Genomic DNA, 18,586 nt, shown 5'->3' with positions numbered 1-18,586 from the left:
GTAAAAGACCATACACTCCGGTGGGGAGCATGTTAACAGATCGATCTCGTATTACTGTTGATTGGCTGGTGGCTAGATCCAACCCGGCGCTTCCGGACGTAGCTGGCTTAAGGGCATGGACGGTTGGCAATTGTTCACGTTTACTTTGTGCGAATTCACCGCCCAGGTTGAGGCTTGAGCCACCGGCCCTGAAATTGGGGTCCTGTTGAAGGTTCTCGGGGCGCCGGACCTCGTGCCCCTCCTCCCGTTTCCCTGCATCAATCCCGGGAGCAGGTTACCATTCTTATCAAATTTGGATCGACATTGGTTACCCCAGTGATATCCCTTCTGACATCGAGGACACAGCTGAGCGGGACCTTTAATTTGGCCCTTTGTTCCTCGTCTTGCTCTGGGGCAATCTTTTTTAATATGACCTTGCTGGCCACATACAAAACACTTAGTCGCCGCTTGAGCCACCGCTAGTTGTTGAGCCAACGCCGCTGCTAATATCTCCGCTTTAAACTGTTCTGACCCCACATTTTGACAAGCTCTGATCAAATCATTTAAAGTCTTTGCCCGATTCCGAATGGGGTCTATAGCTTTTCTACAATCAGAATTAGCATTCTCAATTGCAAGCTGAAAAAGCAACAACTCGGCGGCTTCAGGAGACTCTATTTGACGTTGTATAGAGGTTTGTAATCGATCTAAGAATTGTACATAGGGTTCTTGCGCCCCTTGCCGGATCGTAGCAAATGATGATTCCGGCTTGCCAGAATCCGGCACTCGCCTTAATGCTTTCATAGCCAAATCAGCCGCCTGTGTAAGTAGTTCACGGGGCAAGGCAGCTTGTGCAGCAGGTGACGCCCAATTCCCTTCACCTAACATTTCATCTCCCCCGTAGGGTAGTTGCAAATTGTCCAAATTGTCCATTACCTTCGCAATAACAAGTTCACGATACTCAAAAAACCACACAGAATACTGCACCGCTGACAAAACAAGGCGTAGTATTGATTTCCAATCTAAAGGAGTCATCGTATACGATTCCCCTATTGCTTGCAATAAGTTTATAGTAAATGAAGCCTGTAACCCATACTCCTTTATCGATTTGCGCACCTGCTTAATCACCTCATATGGTAAATGAGCATACTCTGGTGCTCCCGTACCTAAAGGCTGATATGTGGGGGGGGTGCGTGGATCCCCGCAGCGGATCTCCTCGGGGGGGGGAGGCGCAAATGGTGGTGGTTTCACGACGGACAACTGAAAAAGTGTCTTCTGTCTCTGTCGCTGTAAAATTTCATCTGCCGTTGGTGCGGATGCAGCCATTGCTTTAACTGGCGTGAGTGGAGGGTATAAATCAGGCTCTCGTTCGGGGTCTATCGAGCCCGTGTCAAAGGGGTCGTCTGGCTCCAAATCATCCTTCAGAGGCGGGGGCTCCGCCTGAGGCATTACAGTTTCATCAGGAGCCAACAGTTCAAACGAATCTTCCCCATCTTTTGATTCACCCCCCCATATTGCTGGATCAGTCACATTTTGCAACACCTGTTCGGCAGGGCGTAACTTTTGCAGAGCCATATACACAACTGGCCAGGTAATCAATATTCCCTCTGGAACTTCTAATTGCAAAATCTGTTTAGTCTGCAATTCCTCACCCACTTTTTGCCATTGCTTTAAATCATAACACCCAGCTGTTCCCACGAAAGAAAACCAAGGGCAGTGATCCCGGACCCACACAAGAAGCTTCACCAACTGTATGGGATCGACCTTGAAGCCTTGTTCTTTCAGAATACGTTGAAATATTTCACGCTGAAGCTTGTCAGATTGAGATGCCGACTACCCCATGTATAAAGTTCGTATAACTTCCCCGCGGCTGCTCACCTGAATCGTCCTGCGACCGGTGATGAATCGAGCTCAATATGTTGATCCTCCGTTTATCCTCCGTCCAGCTCAACAGGGGTACACCACTGGATATTTCTATTCCCTTTCTTCGAGACCTTCTTTTTTCAGGTTGTCTTCTTTTTTTTTTTTTTCAACCTCGTCCCACATTGGGCGCCATTTGTAGTGTATGTTTGCACGGACTCTCACACAAGCATGCGCAGAATCCTTTATTATTACAATACAGGAGAATATATCCTTTACCATAACGGGGAGGTCCCGCTGCCTCCCCCGATCATCATCCGATTCGTATCCCTTATTAACTAAGAAAACCAGTCTCTCTTCCTTTTGGCAATGATCCACACGGCTGCTCTCAGATCCGCTTATTCTCACGGTTAACCAGTTACACAATTCTCCTGATGTTTTCAGTTTCCTTACAGAGGAGACAACTAAGCCAGGTGTTCAGGCTTATGTGCGCGTCTGCCAGTTCTCAGCGCACAGGCCGAATTCCTGTCTTATCTTGGCCGAAACTCCCAACTCCACAATTCTTCTCCACAATCCTGGGCTTAAACACCTCAACTCTGCCAAAGCGTGTGGTCCTCTGGGGGTATGTCTGCATCACTGCTTTAGTTGGATCAAGATGTCCTTGATGTGAAGCTTCTGATCAGCTCCACTTGCTCTGCAGAGCAGTCGTCAAGCACATCAGCTGGATTCCCGGTGGATGAAGCCTAAGGTACTCCAACAGAGGTCTAAAAATTGTACACCAGGTTTAAATATCGAGCTGAGAGCCAGCGAGAATATCTTTCAAGCTTAGTGAAAACATTCACTTTAGAGGATCTTTTTCAGTATTCTTACCGATAGTCATCTGCCAATCCCACTGCACTGCAGAGGGAGCGTTTCATCTCCTGCTACTGCTGAAATATTTTTAAGTTTAATTTTTCTAGATATGATTGAATTACACCATACCACAGCATATCATCACATTTGTGCTGCTGAAGAACATACAACACAGCAACATAAGGAGGGTTGTCCCAGAAAAAAAATTATCAAGCAGTTTATGGAAAGAAGTAAACTACTACAAAACACTGCAACAGATTATTGTGAATTACTCACATCTTTAAGACAAGCTGCCTGGATATGATTTTTTACTAAAAAGATCTGCAATTTGAAAAGATTATTCCGTAACAAGTAGTATCAATAGGTGTAGTAGACTAATTTCATAAATGTAAGATTGTCCTGGTTCTGGCTGGGACAGAGTTAACTTTCTTCCCAGTAGCTTGGGGGTGTGCTGTGTTTTGGGTTCAGTGTGAAAGCAGCGTTGATGGCCTGTTGATGGGGCGGGGGGGAGCACAGCCGGGGTGGTGGACCCAGCTGGCCAATGGGGTATTCTATACCATGTGACATCATGCTCAGTATAAAAATCAGGTGGGGGGGGAAGGAGGGGCTCGCCCCCCTGTTCGGGACACACCGTCGGTGAGCAGTTGCATTGTGCATTGCCTGCTTTGTATATTCTGTTATTGTTGTTGTTCTCATTGTTATTATTACTGTTCTACTTCGTTTTATTTCAATTATTAAACTGCTTTTATCTCAACCCGGGAGCTTTCCTACTTGTGTCCTCCCGATTCTCTCCCCCATCCCACCAGGGTGGGGGGGTGAGCGAGCGGCTGCGTGGGGATTATTTGCTGGCTGGGGTTAAACCAAAGATCTACTACAAAATAATTATTCCTTTCATTACACTTAAGGGTATTCAAGTTTTGACATGATAAGTTTAATTTTAAATGCAAGTATTTTTTTTACATTGAAGAGGAGATATTTGTTTTTCTTAAAATACAACTCATACATTCCTCTAACTTTAATTGAAAAATGCTTCTAAAAAAAAACATGTGATACTGAAGACAATACGTGACTGGAGTTTAAAATATTGCCAATTTTGTATTAGTAAAAATAAGTACAGAATTTTTTTGAAAGGTTGTTTTTGAGGTGTTTTTTTTCCTAGAACAAAAGGTATCAAGAATAAAAACACTACTACACAAACAAAAGGCAAGTTCTACTTAGAAGAAACTTCAGCAAGATCCTCAGAAGTATTTTTTAAAAGTGATTTCAGTGATCTATTTCTGCACATCCTGGTCACTTAGGTGTTTCAACAGTACATTTTAAACTTGAAATTAGTATTGTAACATCCAGTAGCTTACCTATGTAACGACTGAAATACACTGAACATATCATGTAGGAAATACTGTCTATTTCAAAGAGGTAGATGTGAAAGCTGAAAACATATTAAAGAAGTAAGTGACAATCCAGGTCAGAGGACATTCAAGGAAAGGAGAGCAGAAGTTAAGACAGGGTCTTAGTCTTTTCCTTATCTAATACAGTATTTATTCATCTCACTCTTAGCTGAATAATTAGAAAGAACATTTCACTAAACTCAGTTTTCCTTAAGAACTCCTTTCCTGTACTAGACATTGAGATTTCTTCTAATTATTTCCACATCTTAGCTTGTTACTAACAAAGAATCACTAAATTTCACTTTAAAGTACCATAGTAGGAAATGTGAGAAATTACAGTGGTAACTCTGATGCAATCTTTTATGACACTTCTTTTCAAAAAAATTCTCATCTGTACCACTTCCTGAGTGAGCAGGAGGCACAAAATTCAACGACTTAGAAGGCCGTCAGTGTAGCATCTTCATTTGCAAGACATTAAACAATAATATAATGAAAAATGTGTGCTTTTTGAGGGGTCACGTTAATAAAAAGATAAAAATGACAAGTCTTTTGCTGGAATTCAGTATTAATTCAGTACAGCAGGTGGAATGGAAGGTTTGCCTGAGTCACATACTAGCAGCATCTTGGCACAAATATTTTCACCAGAAATTTAAGTAAAAGTGTAAACTGGGCTGGCACTCCCTGTGGGAGGAACACACATGCTTTTCTACTCATTTTGCAAAATGTAAGGACCTCTGGCAAGGAGTTTGCTGTACCACTAACACCAGTAGTATTTCAAAATTGTAACTGAGGTTTAAGTGCTCAGTGCACATGATCATTGGAACATGTCGCTGAGGAAGCAGTTTGCTTTCAGGCTCGAGAGCTAGGTCTATGCTGTGTGGTTGCAGTACTAATTAGGGAATACACAATCCAATGTACCTAGCTTAGCACTGCAATGAAGTTGTGGGAGCATCTAGCAAGTGGGTGCTGTGAGGTCCTTCACCTTTGGCAAGAGCTCCAGGTAAACATTCTGCATGGTAACTCACTATACTCCTTCAAATCCTTCCTTAAAAATTTATTTTTCATGATGCATCACCAAAATATTTGCCCAGCTCACTGATATAGCACAACAAGCATCTACTACACTAACATTTCTCTTTTGTGTTTTATGGTAATACCCATATATATTAATCATCTTTGTCCACCAACTGTGGCAACAACTGCCTATTTTTTGTTTTGTGCCGATACAGCTCCAAATCCAGTGGCACTCCAGCCCGCTACTGGGACTCAGTCATACATCCATATGAAGAATCACATGATCTAAGAGGGATATAGACTAAAAACCTGTCTTCCTTTCAGTTAAAAACCAGTAGCAGCCTGATTAGCAGCCAAACAGTATTTTTTCTACATATGCATTATAAGTTAATGTTTCCATGAGGGATGAAGTTTTAAAAGTACATACACAGTTCCTTCATGAACCTTTTCAAGTGTTCATGCATATTCTGGGGAAAAAAAGAAGAAACAAATTGAACATTTTCTGTTCTTCATCAACGTTCATATTTTTATTCCTTGCTTCACTGACAGCCTGAAACCGCTTCCAGTAATAGTTAAAGAGCTCTGCAACATGCTTCAGAATTGAAACAACGCAACTTCAGTGACCCTGACATTTTACAAAACTACAATCTTTACTTAGAAAGATTTGGCATACTTTGCAAATAATCGGCATATTACAGAAAAGTGTTAAAGAAATAGGCATATATCTGTTTATTGTACCAATTAAAAAAGGCAAGAATGTGCTGCTGTAATACTTTCCCAGTGAAGAAACAGGAAACACACTGTTTAGAGCAGTGTCCTTAAACTGGATCCAGCAAGATATGTTGAAAGCTACTTACGAAACATTATGAGTGAATGAATCAACAATCCTGATAGTAGAGAGGGGGATTACAGTGGTTTGCAAATGGAGAAAAAACAACAACAAAAAAATCTAACTTCACAGCACCAACGTTCTCTTCATGATGTGAGTTTTCAGATTTTGATTTCAGGATAATAAGCAGTGAACAAGTTGGCCAGGAAATCATTTCACTTTATGCCACCATCCATCTATCAATGCTTTTAAGCTAGCGTTCTGCTAGCTCTGCAAGAACTTGGGAAAACTGAAGACCCACAGATTTTTGTTTGTACAATTTCTAATCTGGAAAAAAAAAATAACCATAAAAACCTGACTAGCCCCCAAGGTGATGTTAAGTGACACCATATACTGTGTTATAACAAATAAACACAAAAATATTTTCAAAGACATCTTTTGGGTGAAAACATTTTAAAGTATTTTACAAAAATAACATAAACTACTTTTTTTTTTTTTTTCCAAATGAACAGCTATAAAATCCATGAACCAAACAACATATAACATTGACACAAGATGAAATATATTACACTAAAGGCCAGTTAATTACCACAGTGGTATGAAGCTTCAAGTAAATTACTAGGCACTTTTTGCCCAAAGAGTAGTCACTCATTCAGTGGAAAGGTCCAACTGACAGAAACGCCTGAAACGTAATTGCTAAAGCTTTCCAAGATTCTAAATTCCTCAAAAAAGTGCAGATAAAAAGGCAAAGACAAAAAGGCCACGTATTATGCCACACAGGACACGCAATGTTAGCTGCTTTCCTTACATGACTGTGTTCAGCTTAGCTGGAGTTCCAAAAATGGTGTTAACGAGTCAGCCTTCTCCATCTTACGTGGGCATTTCTGTTAAGGCTTTACATGCCAGAGCAGAGAGCAGCAATAGCAGCTCCAGACGCATGGGAAAACAGGAAGGCTGCAGGATTATAGGTGAGCAAGTACAAAGTAGCAGAACAGACTTGAACTTCGCTCTGATTTGAAAGAGCACTCGTTACTTGCAGAATACGAAGCAGTAATACATGTTGTGCTCTGTACCAGCCAATTTGTAATTGTGTGAATGACCCAGCACCACAACCCGATATTCTCAAGATCCCCAATACCTAGAAGCTAAATCTTCCAGCAAACAAAAGAATGCACTGTCATATAGGAATTTAAGTACCAGTAACATGCATAAGTCACTATGAAAAACTGCTATTAAAATACCTAACATAGTAGGTTAGGATAGGAGGGCAATAAAGGGCAACTAAAGCAAGTAATTACGTATGTCGAAGTACTTTAAAAAGCATTATTGATATTTAATATAAGATTGTATTAATTTAAAAGTTAAAAATTTTAGAAAGCAGCAGTTTGTGGCATGATTTTAAAGCACAGTTTGTTTTCTGGGAAGAAAAGCATAGCACTGAGTAGTCCTTAAGACATCATGTCATCTCAATTAGGTGCAAAGTTCTCCAGCTGGAGGACCAGGTCTACAGCAGCATCAACATCTGGCACAATATGATCTGGTTCTACTAAACCAGGATCAAATCGAAAATCTCTGTGGCCGTGGAACACCGTTTCAGTTATGCTCTCCCTGGTATCCAAGGGTACCTCTGTGTGAGGGTTGTAAACCCCAGTACAAACAAGGACAGACCTACAGTGGGCAGCAGCTGCAGATGCTAATTCAGTCTCCCAACTGTTGTCTAATTCATCGTCCTGAGAGACAGTGGCAGATCCTCTGCCACCAGCAACTTTGGCCTGAATCCGTGATTTTGAACCTTTCCTGGAGTTCTCTTCCAGATAGCGATTGTAAAGGTTAGCACCATAGACATCAGTCATGAGATTATCTCTGGAAACATAAGAAGAAAGTTCAGTCAGCAGTGCAATTTTAGTTGTCAAATTTCAATTGTATGAAAGACATTTTTACGGTTTCGATTTAACAGTTTGTTTTATACTTTACATAACTTTATGTGGAAGTATGCAGATAGGAAGAAATCCAATCCTATAGCTATTTTATAACACCATTCTCATTAAGCATGACGTATGATAGAAGTGAATAACTCTCCATATTGAAATTGCAGACTGGGGCAGGGGGAGGGGAAATCAAGGATAGGTATTAGCAGTCCATGAATGAGCTTATTATATTTCCAAACATCTTGGAGATCCTGGAACAGTCTTTAATACAATACAGCTTTATCTCTTTCTATAAAAAGGATTCTATGATGTGACAGCACGCACAGTAGCATATGACCGAGCTTAACGACCTCACAAATAAATTCTAGCTGTACTTTGCCTAATAACCATCATTCACTCAAAGCTTGTTGGTGTTATACCAGTAAACCTAACAAAACAAAACTTCTTTTTGTTAGATTTACACAGCCTATTACAGAAATTAAAACAAAAATAATTAAAAAAAAATCGGAGAAATCTTAGTTGCATATAAACCACTTTTTGTGCTTCTACAGAAATTACACATAGAAACCGCGAAGTATTATTAATTTTCAAGATTAGAAACAGTGAGGCTCAAAAACATTACAAAAAATACACCATAGCACCAAGAAGGGGGTCCCAATGGTATAAGAAACAAAGTAGTAAGAGTTGTGTATTTTTCATTGCTGGTACTTATGTTGCGAGTAATTTCCTGATGAACTCGTTAGACTTACGATGCCTTACCCGACAGCATAGAGAGTTTGAATAGGTTGCTTCCACTGTCTTTCCGCTGCCTGAGCCCTGATGAGGTATTCTGCGTACTGGTAGGTCAGTTTGCTAGGTTTGCCCATTAAGGCCTCATATTTCAGATCTTTGCCAGTGATCTTCTTGTAAATATTTTCCAAACAAACCATGAATGTTCCATGCCCAAACCTACACAGATATAAAGAGAAATCAAATCATATTAAGTATACATAAAAAAACCAAAGCTTTTTTATTTCATGATCTTTTAGGAATAAACCATACCCTGTAACTATCAAATTTCTCCGTTTGCATGCAACATTTCCACATCTGTTTCACTGAAGATTAAGTGCTAATTAGCTGAACAATAAACACCACATAAAAACACACTGTTGGGACAGCACAATAGACCTCCCTATTTTTAAAAAGTAGCAATGGTTTGTGTTACTGCTACTTGCATTTAAGTAGATACCCTAGTTACAAAAATGATGCTTTTTGAAATGATGCTTAGCCTGTGATCTACTCCCTGCAGTGACCTAGCAGGATCGGCTAAATTAACAAAGAGGAGACACGGAAAAGGAAAGTTAGAGTCAGACAGAAGGAAAATTGATCTCTCCTTAAACACAAGAGTATACCAAAACCCACTTGCAATATGGAAACAAAAAACTTCATGGGTTTCTCTAAAAAAAAAAAAAAAAAAAAAAAAAAAAGATGCAAAGGAGGATCAAGGAACAAACTATAATTTTATAGCATTCTTTTGATAACTCACTCAGTTATTTTGATCAAGGTGCAAACACTGATAATGGGTCATCAACCACGCCAGTAAATCAGTAATTTAGAAGATGTAATCTCATGATGAAAAAAAGCAGTTTTACTTCATTACTGAAGTCAGGGTGTGGGATTAGGGATGAACTAACACGTATCACTTGAGAATATCAATTACCAAAAACACCCTAAGAAGAATAAAAAGTTCCTATACAACAATTCTATATACAATAAATTACAGATACTACTTAAGAAGAGCTGCTAGGTAACTTCTAATGCACATAGATTAGCGTATTTGCTCAATCCAGGTATCTACAGCCTAAAAAACTCCAAAACACCAATATAACGAGTATCAGAAGCCAGCAGAGATATATGAGGTGCACTAATAAAGAAATTAAGTCTCTAGTGGCCTAGAAATCAAAATAGTCTTTTAAGAAAAAAAGCTACAAAGAAAGAAGCAGTTGTAGCACTTTCAAATGTGGTACAGAATTAGCTTTTCTGAATTCTTAGTTAACCTTTCATTCCCTCTGTCCACCCTGTTTGTTGCTTTGTGTTACGAAATACCAATAAATAAGCATAAAATTATTTCCAGTAATTATTAGCAACAGCTTAAAACAACTTAGTCATGGCATTATGTTTCAATAGTGAAGGTAACAACACTGACAGATGCAAACTTGTCATAATGTCAAACTCAAAGGAAAAAAGCAAACTTTATACTGGATCTTTCCCAAAGGACACAGCTGAAACTACGTATCTTATTCACTGTAGATATATTGGTTGCCTTACTCTAGCCTGAAAATATCACACATACGTCTTTCGCCAACGTATCGCACATATGTCTTTCGTGCTCATGAGAGATGGTCTTTGCATCCAAGTCGGGATATCTGACAAGATCTTCGACCCAAGATCAAGCCACCAATCCAGTCACAATAACAACAGTTTCTATGTCAGCGTATGTTCAAATTTTAGACTGGGGGGAAGGGAGGGGAAACAAAACTATTAAGGAACTACCTTCTATTGAAAACAAAATCAAACAAAACCGCTATCAGAGATCATGCCACCTTGTTCTGTGTGTTCTACTTTTTTTCTCTCGTGTTCCTTAAAGAGCTCACTATATTGTCCTCAGCTCGAAAACACTCACTGCTTTCAACTAGCAGGGTCAGTTCTTTACCCCACCAGAAACTGTAGGGTGGAAAAGAGAAATACCAAAGAAGTACCTAATGAAATGAAACAACGGCCTTGATAATTTTTCCTTTTTTTCCTTTGAACTGAGACTCTGAGGCCCTCAGGCAAAAACCTGTCTTTGCCCACTGTTCTGGGAGTGGGGAAACAAAAAGGTTTAGAGCTTAAAAGCAGTTTTTTATCTTGAGTAACTGATTTCCTGAATGCAATAATGTAGACGGTAATAAAGCAGCATTTGCTGAAAGTGCACTGCTTTAGAGACATCGTATTCAAAGCCGAGACCTACTGTGAAGCTATAGCAAGCATTTTGTATAAAAGTATTGACTCAGAATTTTACTGAAGAAATGAGGAAACCCCAAATATATCATGATATACATGCGTGTTATAATTGCGCTTACCTTGGAGACTGTGCTTCAGCTACCCACATCAGATCCATATTACAAGCAAGTACAGGAATGTGAGGGTAATTTTCGTGGTGATAGGGTTTTCCAGGATAGCCACTTGTCAGCAAAACATCTATTATCAACTGGAGGTTGGTTTCCCATCTGACTGGCTCCCCAAATAAAACAACAGCTATGAGAACAAGAATTACAAAACAGAGTTATGGAATTGGTTAACAGGGCACCCAAATCTCTGACACTAAAACTTGGTCTAAAGAGACTGAACAAATAGTATGATTTAACCATGAACTGGTGAAATAGTCACATTAACTTTAACTTAGGGTTTTAATATATTACATACCCATTCATTCACAGAAAATCTCAGAAGTAACAAGACCCCACTGCAAAATCCACAGGTTTAAGAATTTTTTTTTTAAAGTGGCTAAGTTTCTCTATAGTACCACAAAATGTTAACCTCTAAATTGTATTTCTAAGTCTTCCATATCTTTGTGAATTCTATGTTTACATACAGTATTTAAATAATCCATCAGAGATGTTATTTTGTTCAACTTAAAACAAAATTTGAATATTGTTTTTAGACATTTTTCTGGTCTCCAGCAATAATCTGACATGGATTTTTTTAAATCCTAAAGTCCAGTTTCTACTTTCCTGTACTTCAGATGAGATGAGAGAGAATACAGAGTGCTGAAACAAGATGCTTCTCATGCTACAACTCCGAAGTGACCATCCTGACTACTGTAAGAACAAGACTGATTATTTCTGAACACGTCAATTCATTCCTCATTTTTGAAAGGAAGGCAACAATAGCTTGTTAAAGGAAGATGAAAAGGAAAGCAGACCTCACCTACCTTCTGAAACTTCAAAAACATATGGCTGAAAACTGCACACATTAAAAAACAGCTTTATCACACGTGATACGTTCCAAATTAATGACAGATGCCATTAACAAGGAAATTTCAGAATTGTCTAGCGAACCTTCTGAAGTGCCCAGCAACCTAAAAATAAATTCTAATTATAAAGTACAATAAAGATACTTCATCTATTAATGGATAGTTGCAAGTTAAATAAAGGTAACTGACCCTCAATCTTGGGAAGCTCCACAGCAGAGGGGTACTGCAATAAGAAAAAAGTGAAAGTTTTCTACAAGATTAAACATCTATTACTATTTTTAACAGAACGAATTCAAGTATAGCTCCCACAGTTGCCCTCTGCAACACTGACAGGAAATGCACTCTCTATTTTGGTATATACCCGATGTCATTTTACTAATCTTTCCAAGACAGATTTTGAATTAGGTATCTGTACTAGATTATAAATTTTCCCACAACAGTAAGTTACAAAATCAAAGATTATGTTAAAGAATTACCACTGATAAAAAAAAAAGTCTATACAGTTGTTCTTGAAAATGCTGTAATAAAACAAATAAAGATGCAGAAAAGCAAAGTCAAAAGGCAATGTAAGAACAACAGCATTACCTCAGTAGTTTAAATATTGACCCCTATTATAGAATGTCATCTAATGAGCAAACAAAGAATTTTAAAACAAAAATACTCACTCACCAGAACGTTAGGTCTTCTGTCATGGTCAACTACATCTAGCAAAGGGTGTTTCTCCCGCAGTGTTTCAATGGTAATAGGTTGACAGAAACCAAGGCTGGGAAAATACCAGTTAAGGATACAGAACTGCTTATGTTAAAAGATTTTAAAAATCGGTAATTCCATTTTAACATATGCAGTTTACCTGGTCAAGCAAATTATTTAGGAATGAAAGCAATATATCAAAGACTGACTTTCTTCTGTGAGATAAAAAGATGATCATCCCATTATTTATAAATGGGAGATGTGTGTCTGAAATCTTAAGACAGAAATTATACATAAATCTATCTCAAACTATGAGATGAAAAGCAAGAAGCCACTCTACACCTGCAATACTCCAAGATCATCTTGGAGCACAAAAGGAAGTTTATCTGGCAGCAAGACAACATCTTGTGTAATTATTATAGGAAAGAAATATGAGCTAGTTGAAGAAAAAATACTGTCTCCATAAACGGTGCTTTCCTTAGGCCATTATAGCTGCAAACGTATTGCTAGATAAACAAACACCGTAAAGCTCAGACTTTTGCAAAATGGTGGACTGACCAATCAGGTTTAATTATGCTCTACAGGTAGTTCAGATAAACGCCGAAACACATCAAAAAAGGAAAGGACCAAAAGGGAAAAAATAAGCTCCTGATTTGCCTAGCAGTGCTCTTAAATGCTGCTATATGCCATTAATTTAAACTTAGTTAACAAGAGGTAATCAAACTAAAACTGCTCATTTATGCAAAAAGCAGTTGTGATGCTACTCTCAATACTAAGACAACTTCTTACAATGCAAATGAAGATGAGAGCTATTTAAATATATCAGTTATACAAACTAAGCCACCTGATTTTGTATCGGAATTAACACCACAGGCCATTGGTAAAGTTATTTTAAGACAAGATTATCCTGTATGAAAATGCTATCTAACAGAAATATGTTTTTTATATTTTCTATTCATTCTTGTAATATACTTTTCTCTTAGCCATGCCTAACAAATTGTGACAGTTAACTGGAATGTTCTTTCAGTAACTTTTTTTCATCTTTGTATTTGAAATAAAGCTTATACTTAAAAGTTGTGTATACATTTTTTACATCAACTTTATGATTTACATCAACTTTAATTAAAATCCCAGTAAAGAAAGAAGTGCAGAAGGGAGTTACTGGAAGCATGAGTGAAGATTACGCAAAAGTTAAGGTCATTAAATTACAGTTTGACGCTTTGATACCACCGTTATATCAGCATAATTCAAATTCTTTTTGGCAGTTAGTATAGAAGCGGCAAAATATTTTCAAGTATAGTTCTACTCTAGATGTTGGTTACAAAAACAATGCGACCTGGCCTGGCCTGGCCTGGCTGCATGCTTACAAGCAGATCTTGAGCCACTGAGCTAAAAGTCAGATGTGATAAATAATAGATAGAATGCCATGCTCTCATCCTCAAGAGAGCACAAACCCTTTGTGCTAAAGTGTCATTTACATATGAGTAGAACAAAAAATTCTCTTTTTTCCTTCCGCAGATAGAACAACTCCTTCCTTCCTAAAAACAGATAGAACAAAGTGAAGCAAATAACACACCAACCATTTTCAAAACATAAATTTGACATCATAGTAAGAACCATTGCTTATTACTGGATTTGTAGTGTTGAAATATTTGGTCTTCACTTGATCCACAGGATCCCCTGAACTTGATTAAGGAAAATCCTTAAACAGAAAGTTGTTTTTTTAAAAGATACTCTTGAGCAATATCAAGAAGTGGTCCTTGTCCAGATACAAGAACACATTTTTCATGATAACGTTTGAACATCCGCAGAGGACTGTGCGACATCATCACTTGATCTTGTGAAATCTGTTTGGGATTTAAAAACAAAAGGAGTCTGTTGTTTTTCAGATAAGTTATTTATCTGTAGATTTAATTAACAGGTGTGACAAATTCTATGAATTACAAAATAATCATACATATCTACTTAAAACCCTACCATATCTTTTTCTCCTAAGTTTCACAGACGACGTATTGATAATATGCCAGAAAAAAAAAACATTACTGACAAATTGTCGTACACACCACTTCAGCTTCCAGAATTACTTTATTCAACAGGAACACAAGGTTTTCCCTCATAGTTTTACAGAATCACCAAATTCATTTAGAAAACAAACAGGGAAGAAGAATCAGAACTGCGCTAGTTCCAATTGTGGTCCCTTTGCTAAACTGCAGCATTGATTTCATTGTATCAGAAGACCTGCTTCTTTTAGTTTACATATCCCCATTCCTTCAATAGGTATAAAGCCAGTAAAATTATTATCCTAGAAGGATGCTATTATGAATCGCTACTTGCCACCTTTACAGATCTAAAAAACCCCAAAATAATTGAGGTATCGTTTTACCCATGACACGCAGGAGTTTACTGATACAGATACGCCCACGTCTGCTGGCCCTTACTGAAACAAAAGGCACTGCAGAACTAACTTCATGGCTTGATCTCACTAACGCTCAGACACGGTCTCCAACAACGGAGAAGTCCTACTGCCTGCAGCGCCCACAAATCAGGGGGGAATAAAGCTTTACCACTTGTATCCAAAAGAGGCAGAAAGGTCCTGCCCTGCTCATTATCACAGAAGACATTCAGCTTGCTAGAGCAGAGTTTCATGTTACTGGCACACACGTGTTTTTTTTCAGAAGGAAAAGGCAAGATTTATTCCCACAACAATAATGTTGCAAAGAAATACCATTACCATTAGCTTTGCCATTGGAAAAATCAGTACCTTTACCAAAGGAAACAGCATTAGCTTTCGACAGCATTTTTTACTTTTATAATACCTCCAGCAAAGCATTTCAGGGGGCTTAAGGGAAAAACAAAACTGATTAACTGAGCAGCATGTAATGGAAGAGAATACATTTGACACATTCACCGTAAGTAAATAACTAAATAAATAGGATTTAAGCTACTCACTGGAACTCCCAGTAGATGAGACAACTGATCAGCTTTTTTCTGGCGAAGGCAATTCCCTGCGTTGGTGACAAATACTACAGGTACCAAGAATTGTCCCTGAGAATTAACTAGCTTTTGAAAGGCTGTTTTCGCGGCAGGAATTGGAGTCTTTCCTCGTACCAGTACGCCATCAATGTCAAAAAGAAAACCAAAGGACGGCAGGATGTTGAGCTGTAAGAAGGAATTGAAAAGAAAGAGTACATTAGTTATGCCCTTACTTACGCCCGTTTGATAAAGCTTAGGATAGCTAAAGCCCAATGAAAAGACACTTCCACAGAGAAGGAATAGATCTTTAACTTGGCACGTTTTAACGTGCCTTACAGACATACTCACACACTACAATACCTACTGTGGAAAAAAGAGCACTACAACTTTTCCGTATGCATACCGCCTGATGAGTTCTACCTCGCTTTATGAGTAGTTCCAGGATGTTTCAGAAGATTGGGACAAATCAAGTTAAACTGATAAAAAGAGGTACAAAATACATGCTGCTGTGCCAGCGAGTCACACTTTTGATTGATTTAACCCCACTCTACTTCACAGGTAATTTCAATGCACAGAACACTAAGAAAATAAACAAAAGTAAATTTTTCAGCAGCAGGCAGGTCTTGAATGCAAATATCGTACTTGGCTCCTCCTTCACAAGATGTTTAGATATTAAGCCTGTCCCTGCTGTCACTTGTACTTTGCTGTTCCACAACAGGTTCGACTACAGCTAGATACCTGTTGTGCTCCTTATACATCGCTTCAGTTGATTCTTAGTTTTATATATGGCAGACTAATGCCTATTGTTAAAGTTAGCACCTCCTTAAACAAAGATGCTGTTTGAGTTACTAAAATTTATCTCATACCTGCCTTTGAAGAAGAACTGGACTTCATGAGCCCAGAAAAGGAGGGCGAGGCTAACTGGGGGTAAAAAAGATGAGCTGGTGATAAGCCTAAGGAGTGGAGACAGAGAGAGGACAGCCGAACAGTGAAACCGTTACTGAATCAGGTTGGAAAAGGATGGACCAAAAAGGATCTAAACTTCATTTCTCTCCCAAACCTAAAATGGAATCGAGGACTCTTGGGATTTGTGATCCCCTCTTTCATCGTCTGATGAAAAAGGAGTGAGAGATCAAGCACTGAGACCGAGCGTGATGGGGAGAACAGGCGCAGAAGTGACTCCGGCCAGCGGAGGTGGGACAGCCGCTGCTGTTCAAGCTGTCTCCGGGGTCATGCTGACAGCAATCCAGCCGGCTGTTTTTCGCATGCAGGGAGAAGGGCATTTTGCCTATTTAAGCAGCACTTTGTTCCTCATTAATTATTCATCTGCTACATTTTTCCTGCAGCTGGGTACAGCGCAGAGATAGACACTGCCACCGCCACCACTATGTGAAAGGTGACGTAGCTACAGACACACTCCTTGACACACTGGCTCACTGCTGCCTTTTCTAAAACCATGACACGCAAACGACATTTGAAAACCCATGCGTTAGAGTACATTTCCCCAAAGCCCAATTTAATAAAGTCAACACTTCAAATGTATTGCAGTATTACTGATTTTAATTAGGCAGTTGGCTTTTGTTCAGTTTTACAGGCAAGTACACCCCTGAAGCCCTCTCCTTTCTCCCCTATATAATCATCAGCCCTCTATTTAAAAACAAAAACCCCGCAACCATCGTCTCCAAGTTGCCTGCAACAGTTTCACGAGTGCGACATCAGAAATAACCCAACTGCTACACAAACGGCATCGCAGGCTTGCCGGTAAACATACAGTAGTTCTCTCAGGCTTTGTAAACTGGTATGGAAACTACTGACACTATATTGTAATAGTTTTGTAGTAAACACAGTTCTTCACATGAATTTCGCTCTCTGTAAATAATGTAGGTTACAAATGTGAATTTTACAGTGAACAACACTGTAGCCAAAAAAAAAAAAAAAGTCTCTTGCTAAGCATACAGAGGAAAAAAGAGCGAAGAAGGAAGGGTACACCCAGCCGGGGAATAACGACATTAACAGCTGGTTTCTCCCTTTTGCCCATAACGGAGCGCTCCCTTCGCGACAGAAGAGCTCTGCAGCGCTGCAACGGCAGAGAGGGGCCGAAGCCCTGCGCCCCGGGCGCCGCCCCGCGCCCCGCCCCGGTTCCTCTTCCGTAAGGCGGTAAAGCAAAGCCAGCCTTGGCAGAGGGGGCTCGCAGGCGTTGCCCCGCTCAAGTCCCGGCTGGGACGGGAGCGAGCCGGCCCCTCCGGCAGGGGAAGCCCCCGGGAGCGGGAACGGCCGCTTCGCCCGGGCCCGCGCCCCCGCCGAGGCCGGGCTTGGCAGCCGCCGCCCCGGCCCGTTTCGGTGTCGCTCCGGCCGGCCCCGCCCGCCGCCGGGACGCCTCCGCACCCCCCGCTTACCTGGCTGCCGCCGCTGCCCTCAGCCGCCGGCGCTGGGAGGCCGGCCGGCGCGCCGCAGAGCCCGCTGAGCGCCGGCAGCCGGGGCGGGCGGCCCGCGGCGCCGCGCCTGAGGAGAGCACGGAGCGGCGGCAGCGCCCGGCGCATAACGGCGGCAGCGCCGAGCGACCGGCCTTGCCTGCCGCCGCCCCGGCTTCAAACCGCGGCCCCGCCCCCGCCGTGACGTACCGCCCCCACCGCCCTGCCGCTTTGCTCGAGTATGAGCTCATCAAGCGACGTCAAACGCACGTCACGGGGCGTAACGGCAGAAACAAGCATCCCCGCCCTCGCAAAGCTGACATCAGCCGCGGAGCGAGCAGGCTGGCGGCACAAAACCCGGAGCACGTTCTCCCGAGGCGCGGCACCCGGGGTCCGCCCCGCCGTTCCGCACCCTGGCACCCGGCAAACGTTTGCGGAGCGGCCGAGACGTCAGCTCCGAGCCCCACCGCGCCAGAGGGCTGAGGACCGGCAGCAAGGGCAAGAGCCAGCCGGGGAGCTCTGCTGCCTGACCCTCCGCGAACTCAGCAGGAGGTGCCACCACCTTAGCAAAGGAAAAGGGAGCTGCGCAAAATTTCTACCAAGGAAATAACTAATTTCTTCTTTAATAACAAAGCAGACATTCTTTCTGGTTCTTCAGGAATCAATGCTTT

The 18,586-nt window shown here is 40.7% G+C and overlaps 2 protein-coding genes across 2 annotated transcripts; both read right to left on the bottom strand.

The window, feature by feature from the left end:
* LOC142086381 (endogenous retrovirus group K member 8 Gag polyprotein-like) lies at positions 1 to 2,802 on the bottom strand. Its single transcript, XM_075159400.1, has 2 exons — positions 2,707 to 2,802; positions 1 to 2,600 (listed from the first exon to the last, which is right to left on the bottom strand). The coding sequence occupies exon 2, from the start codon at positions 1,549 to 1,551 to the stop codon at positions 73 to 75; it is 1,479 nt and encodes a 492-aa protein (XP_075015501.1). The 5' UTR covers positions 1,552 to 2,600; positions 2,707 to 2,802; the 3' UTR covers positions 1 to 72.
* A 2,993-nt stretch (positions 2,803 to 5,795) lies between these two features.
* LOC142086382 (haloacid dehalogenase-like hydrolase domain-containing 5) lies at positions 5,796 to 18,059 on the bottom strand. The gene is made up of 8 exons (XM_075159401.1): positions 17,901 to 18,059; positions 15,481 to 15,690; positions 14,266 to 14,378; positions 12,511 to 12,604; positions 12,031 to 12,064; positions 10,949 to 11,123; positions 8,607 to 8,795; positions 5,796 to 7,782 (listed from the first exon to the last, which is right to left on the bottom strand). The coding sequence occupies exons 1-8, from the start codon at positions 18,042 to 18,044 to the stop codon at positions 7,386 to 7,388; spliced, it is 1,356 nt and encodes a 451-aa protein (XP_075015502.1). The 5' UTR covers positions 18,045 to 18,059; the 3' UTR covers positions 5,796 to 7,385.
* Positions 18,060 to 18,586: the final 527 nt, after the last annotated feature.

The sequence above is a fragment of the Calonectris borealis genome, chromosome 10 (genome assembly GCF_964195595.1).
Source record: "Calonectris borealis chromosome 10, bCalBor7.hap1.2, whole genome shotgun sequence".
NCBI lineage: Eukaryota > Metazoa > Chordata > Aves > Procellariiformes > Procellariidae > Calonectris > Calonectris borealis.
This window is presented reverse-complemented; position numbering and strand designations above follow the sequence as displayed.

What these genes read in the sequence shown, in the direction of transcription:
- LOC142086381 (XM_075159400.1), bottom strand. Translation starts at nt 1,551, where the DNA reads ATGGCTCTGCAAAAGTTACGCCCTGCCGAACAGGTGTTGCAAAATGTG.
- LOC142086382 (XM_075159401.1), bottom strand. Translation starts at nt 18,044, where the DNA reads ATGCGCCGGGCGCTGCCGCCGCTCCGTGCTCTCCTCAGGCGCGGCGCC. An exon ending in GGAGCTTCCCAAGATTGAGG is followed by an intron (nt 11,124 to 12,030) that starts GTCAGTTACCTT and finishes TTGTTCTCATAG; the next exon opens with CTGTTGTTTTATTTGGGGAG. An exon ending in GCTGAAGCACAGTCTCCAAG is followed by an intron (nt 8,796 to 10,948) that starts GTAAGCGCAATT and finishes ATATCTGTGTAG; the next exon opens with GTTTGGGCATGGAACATTCA.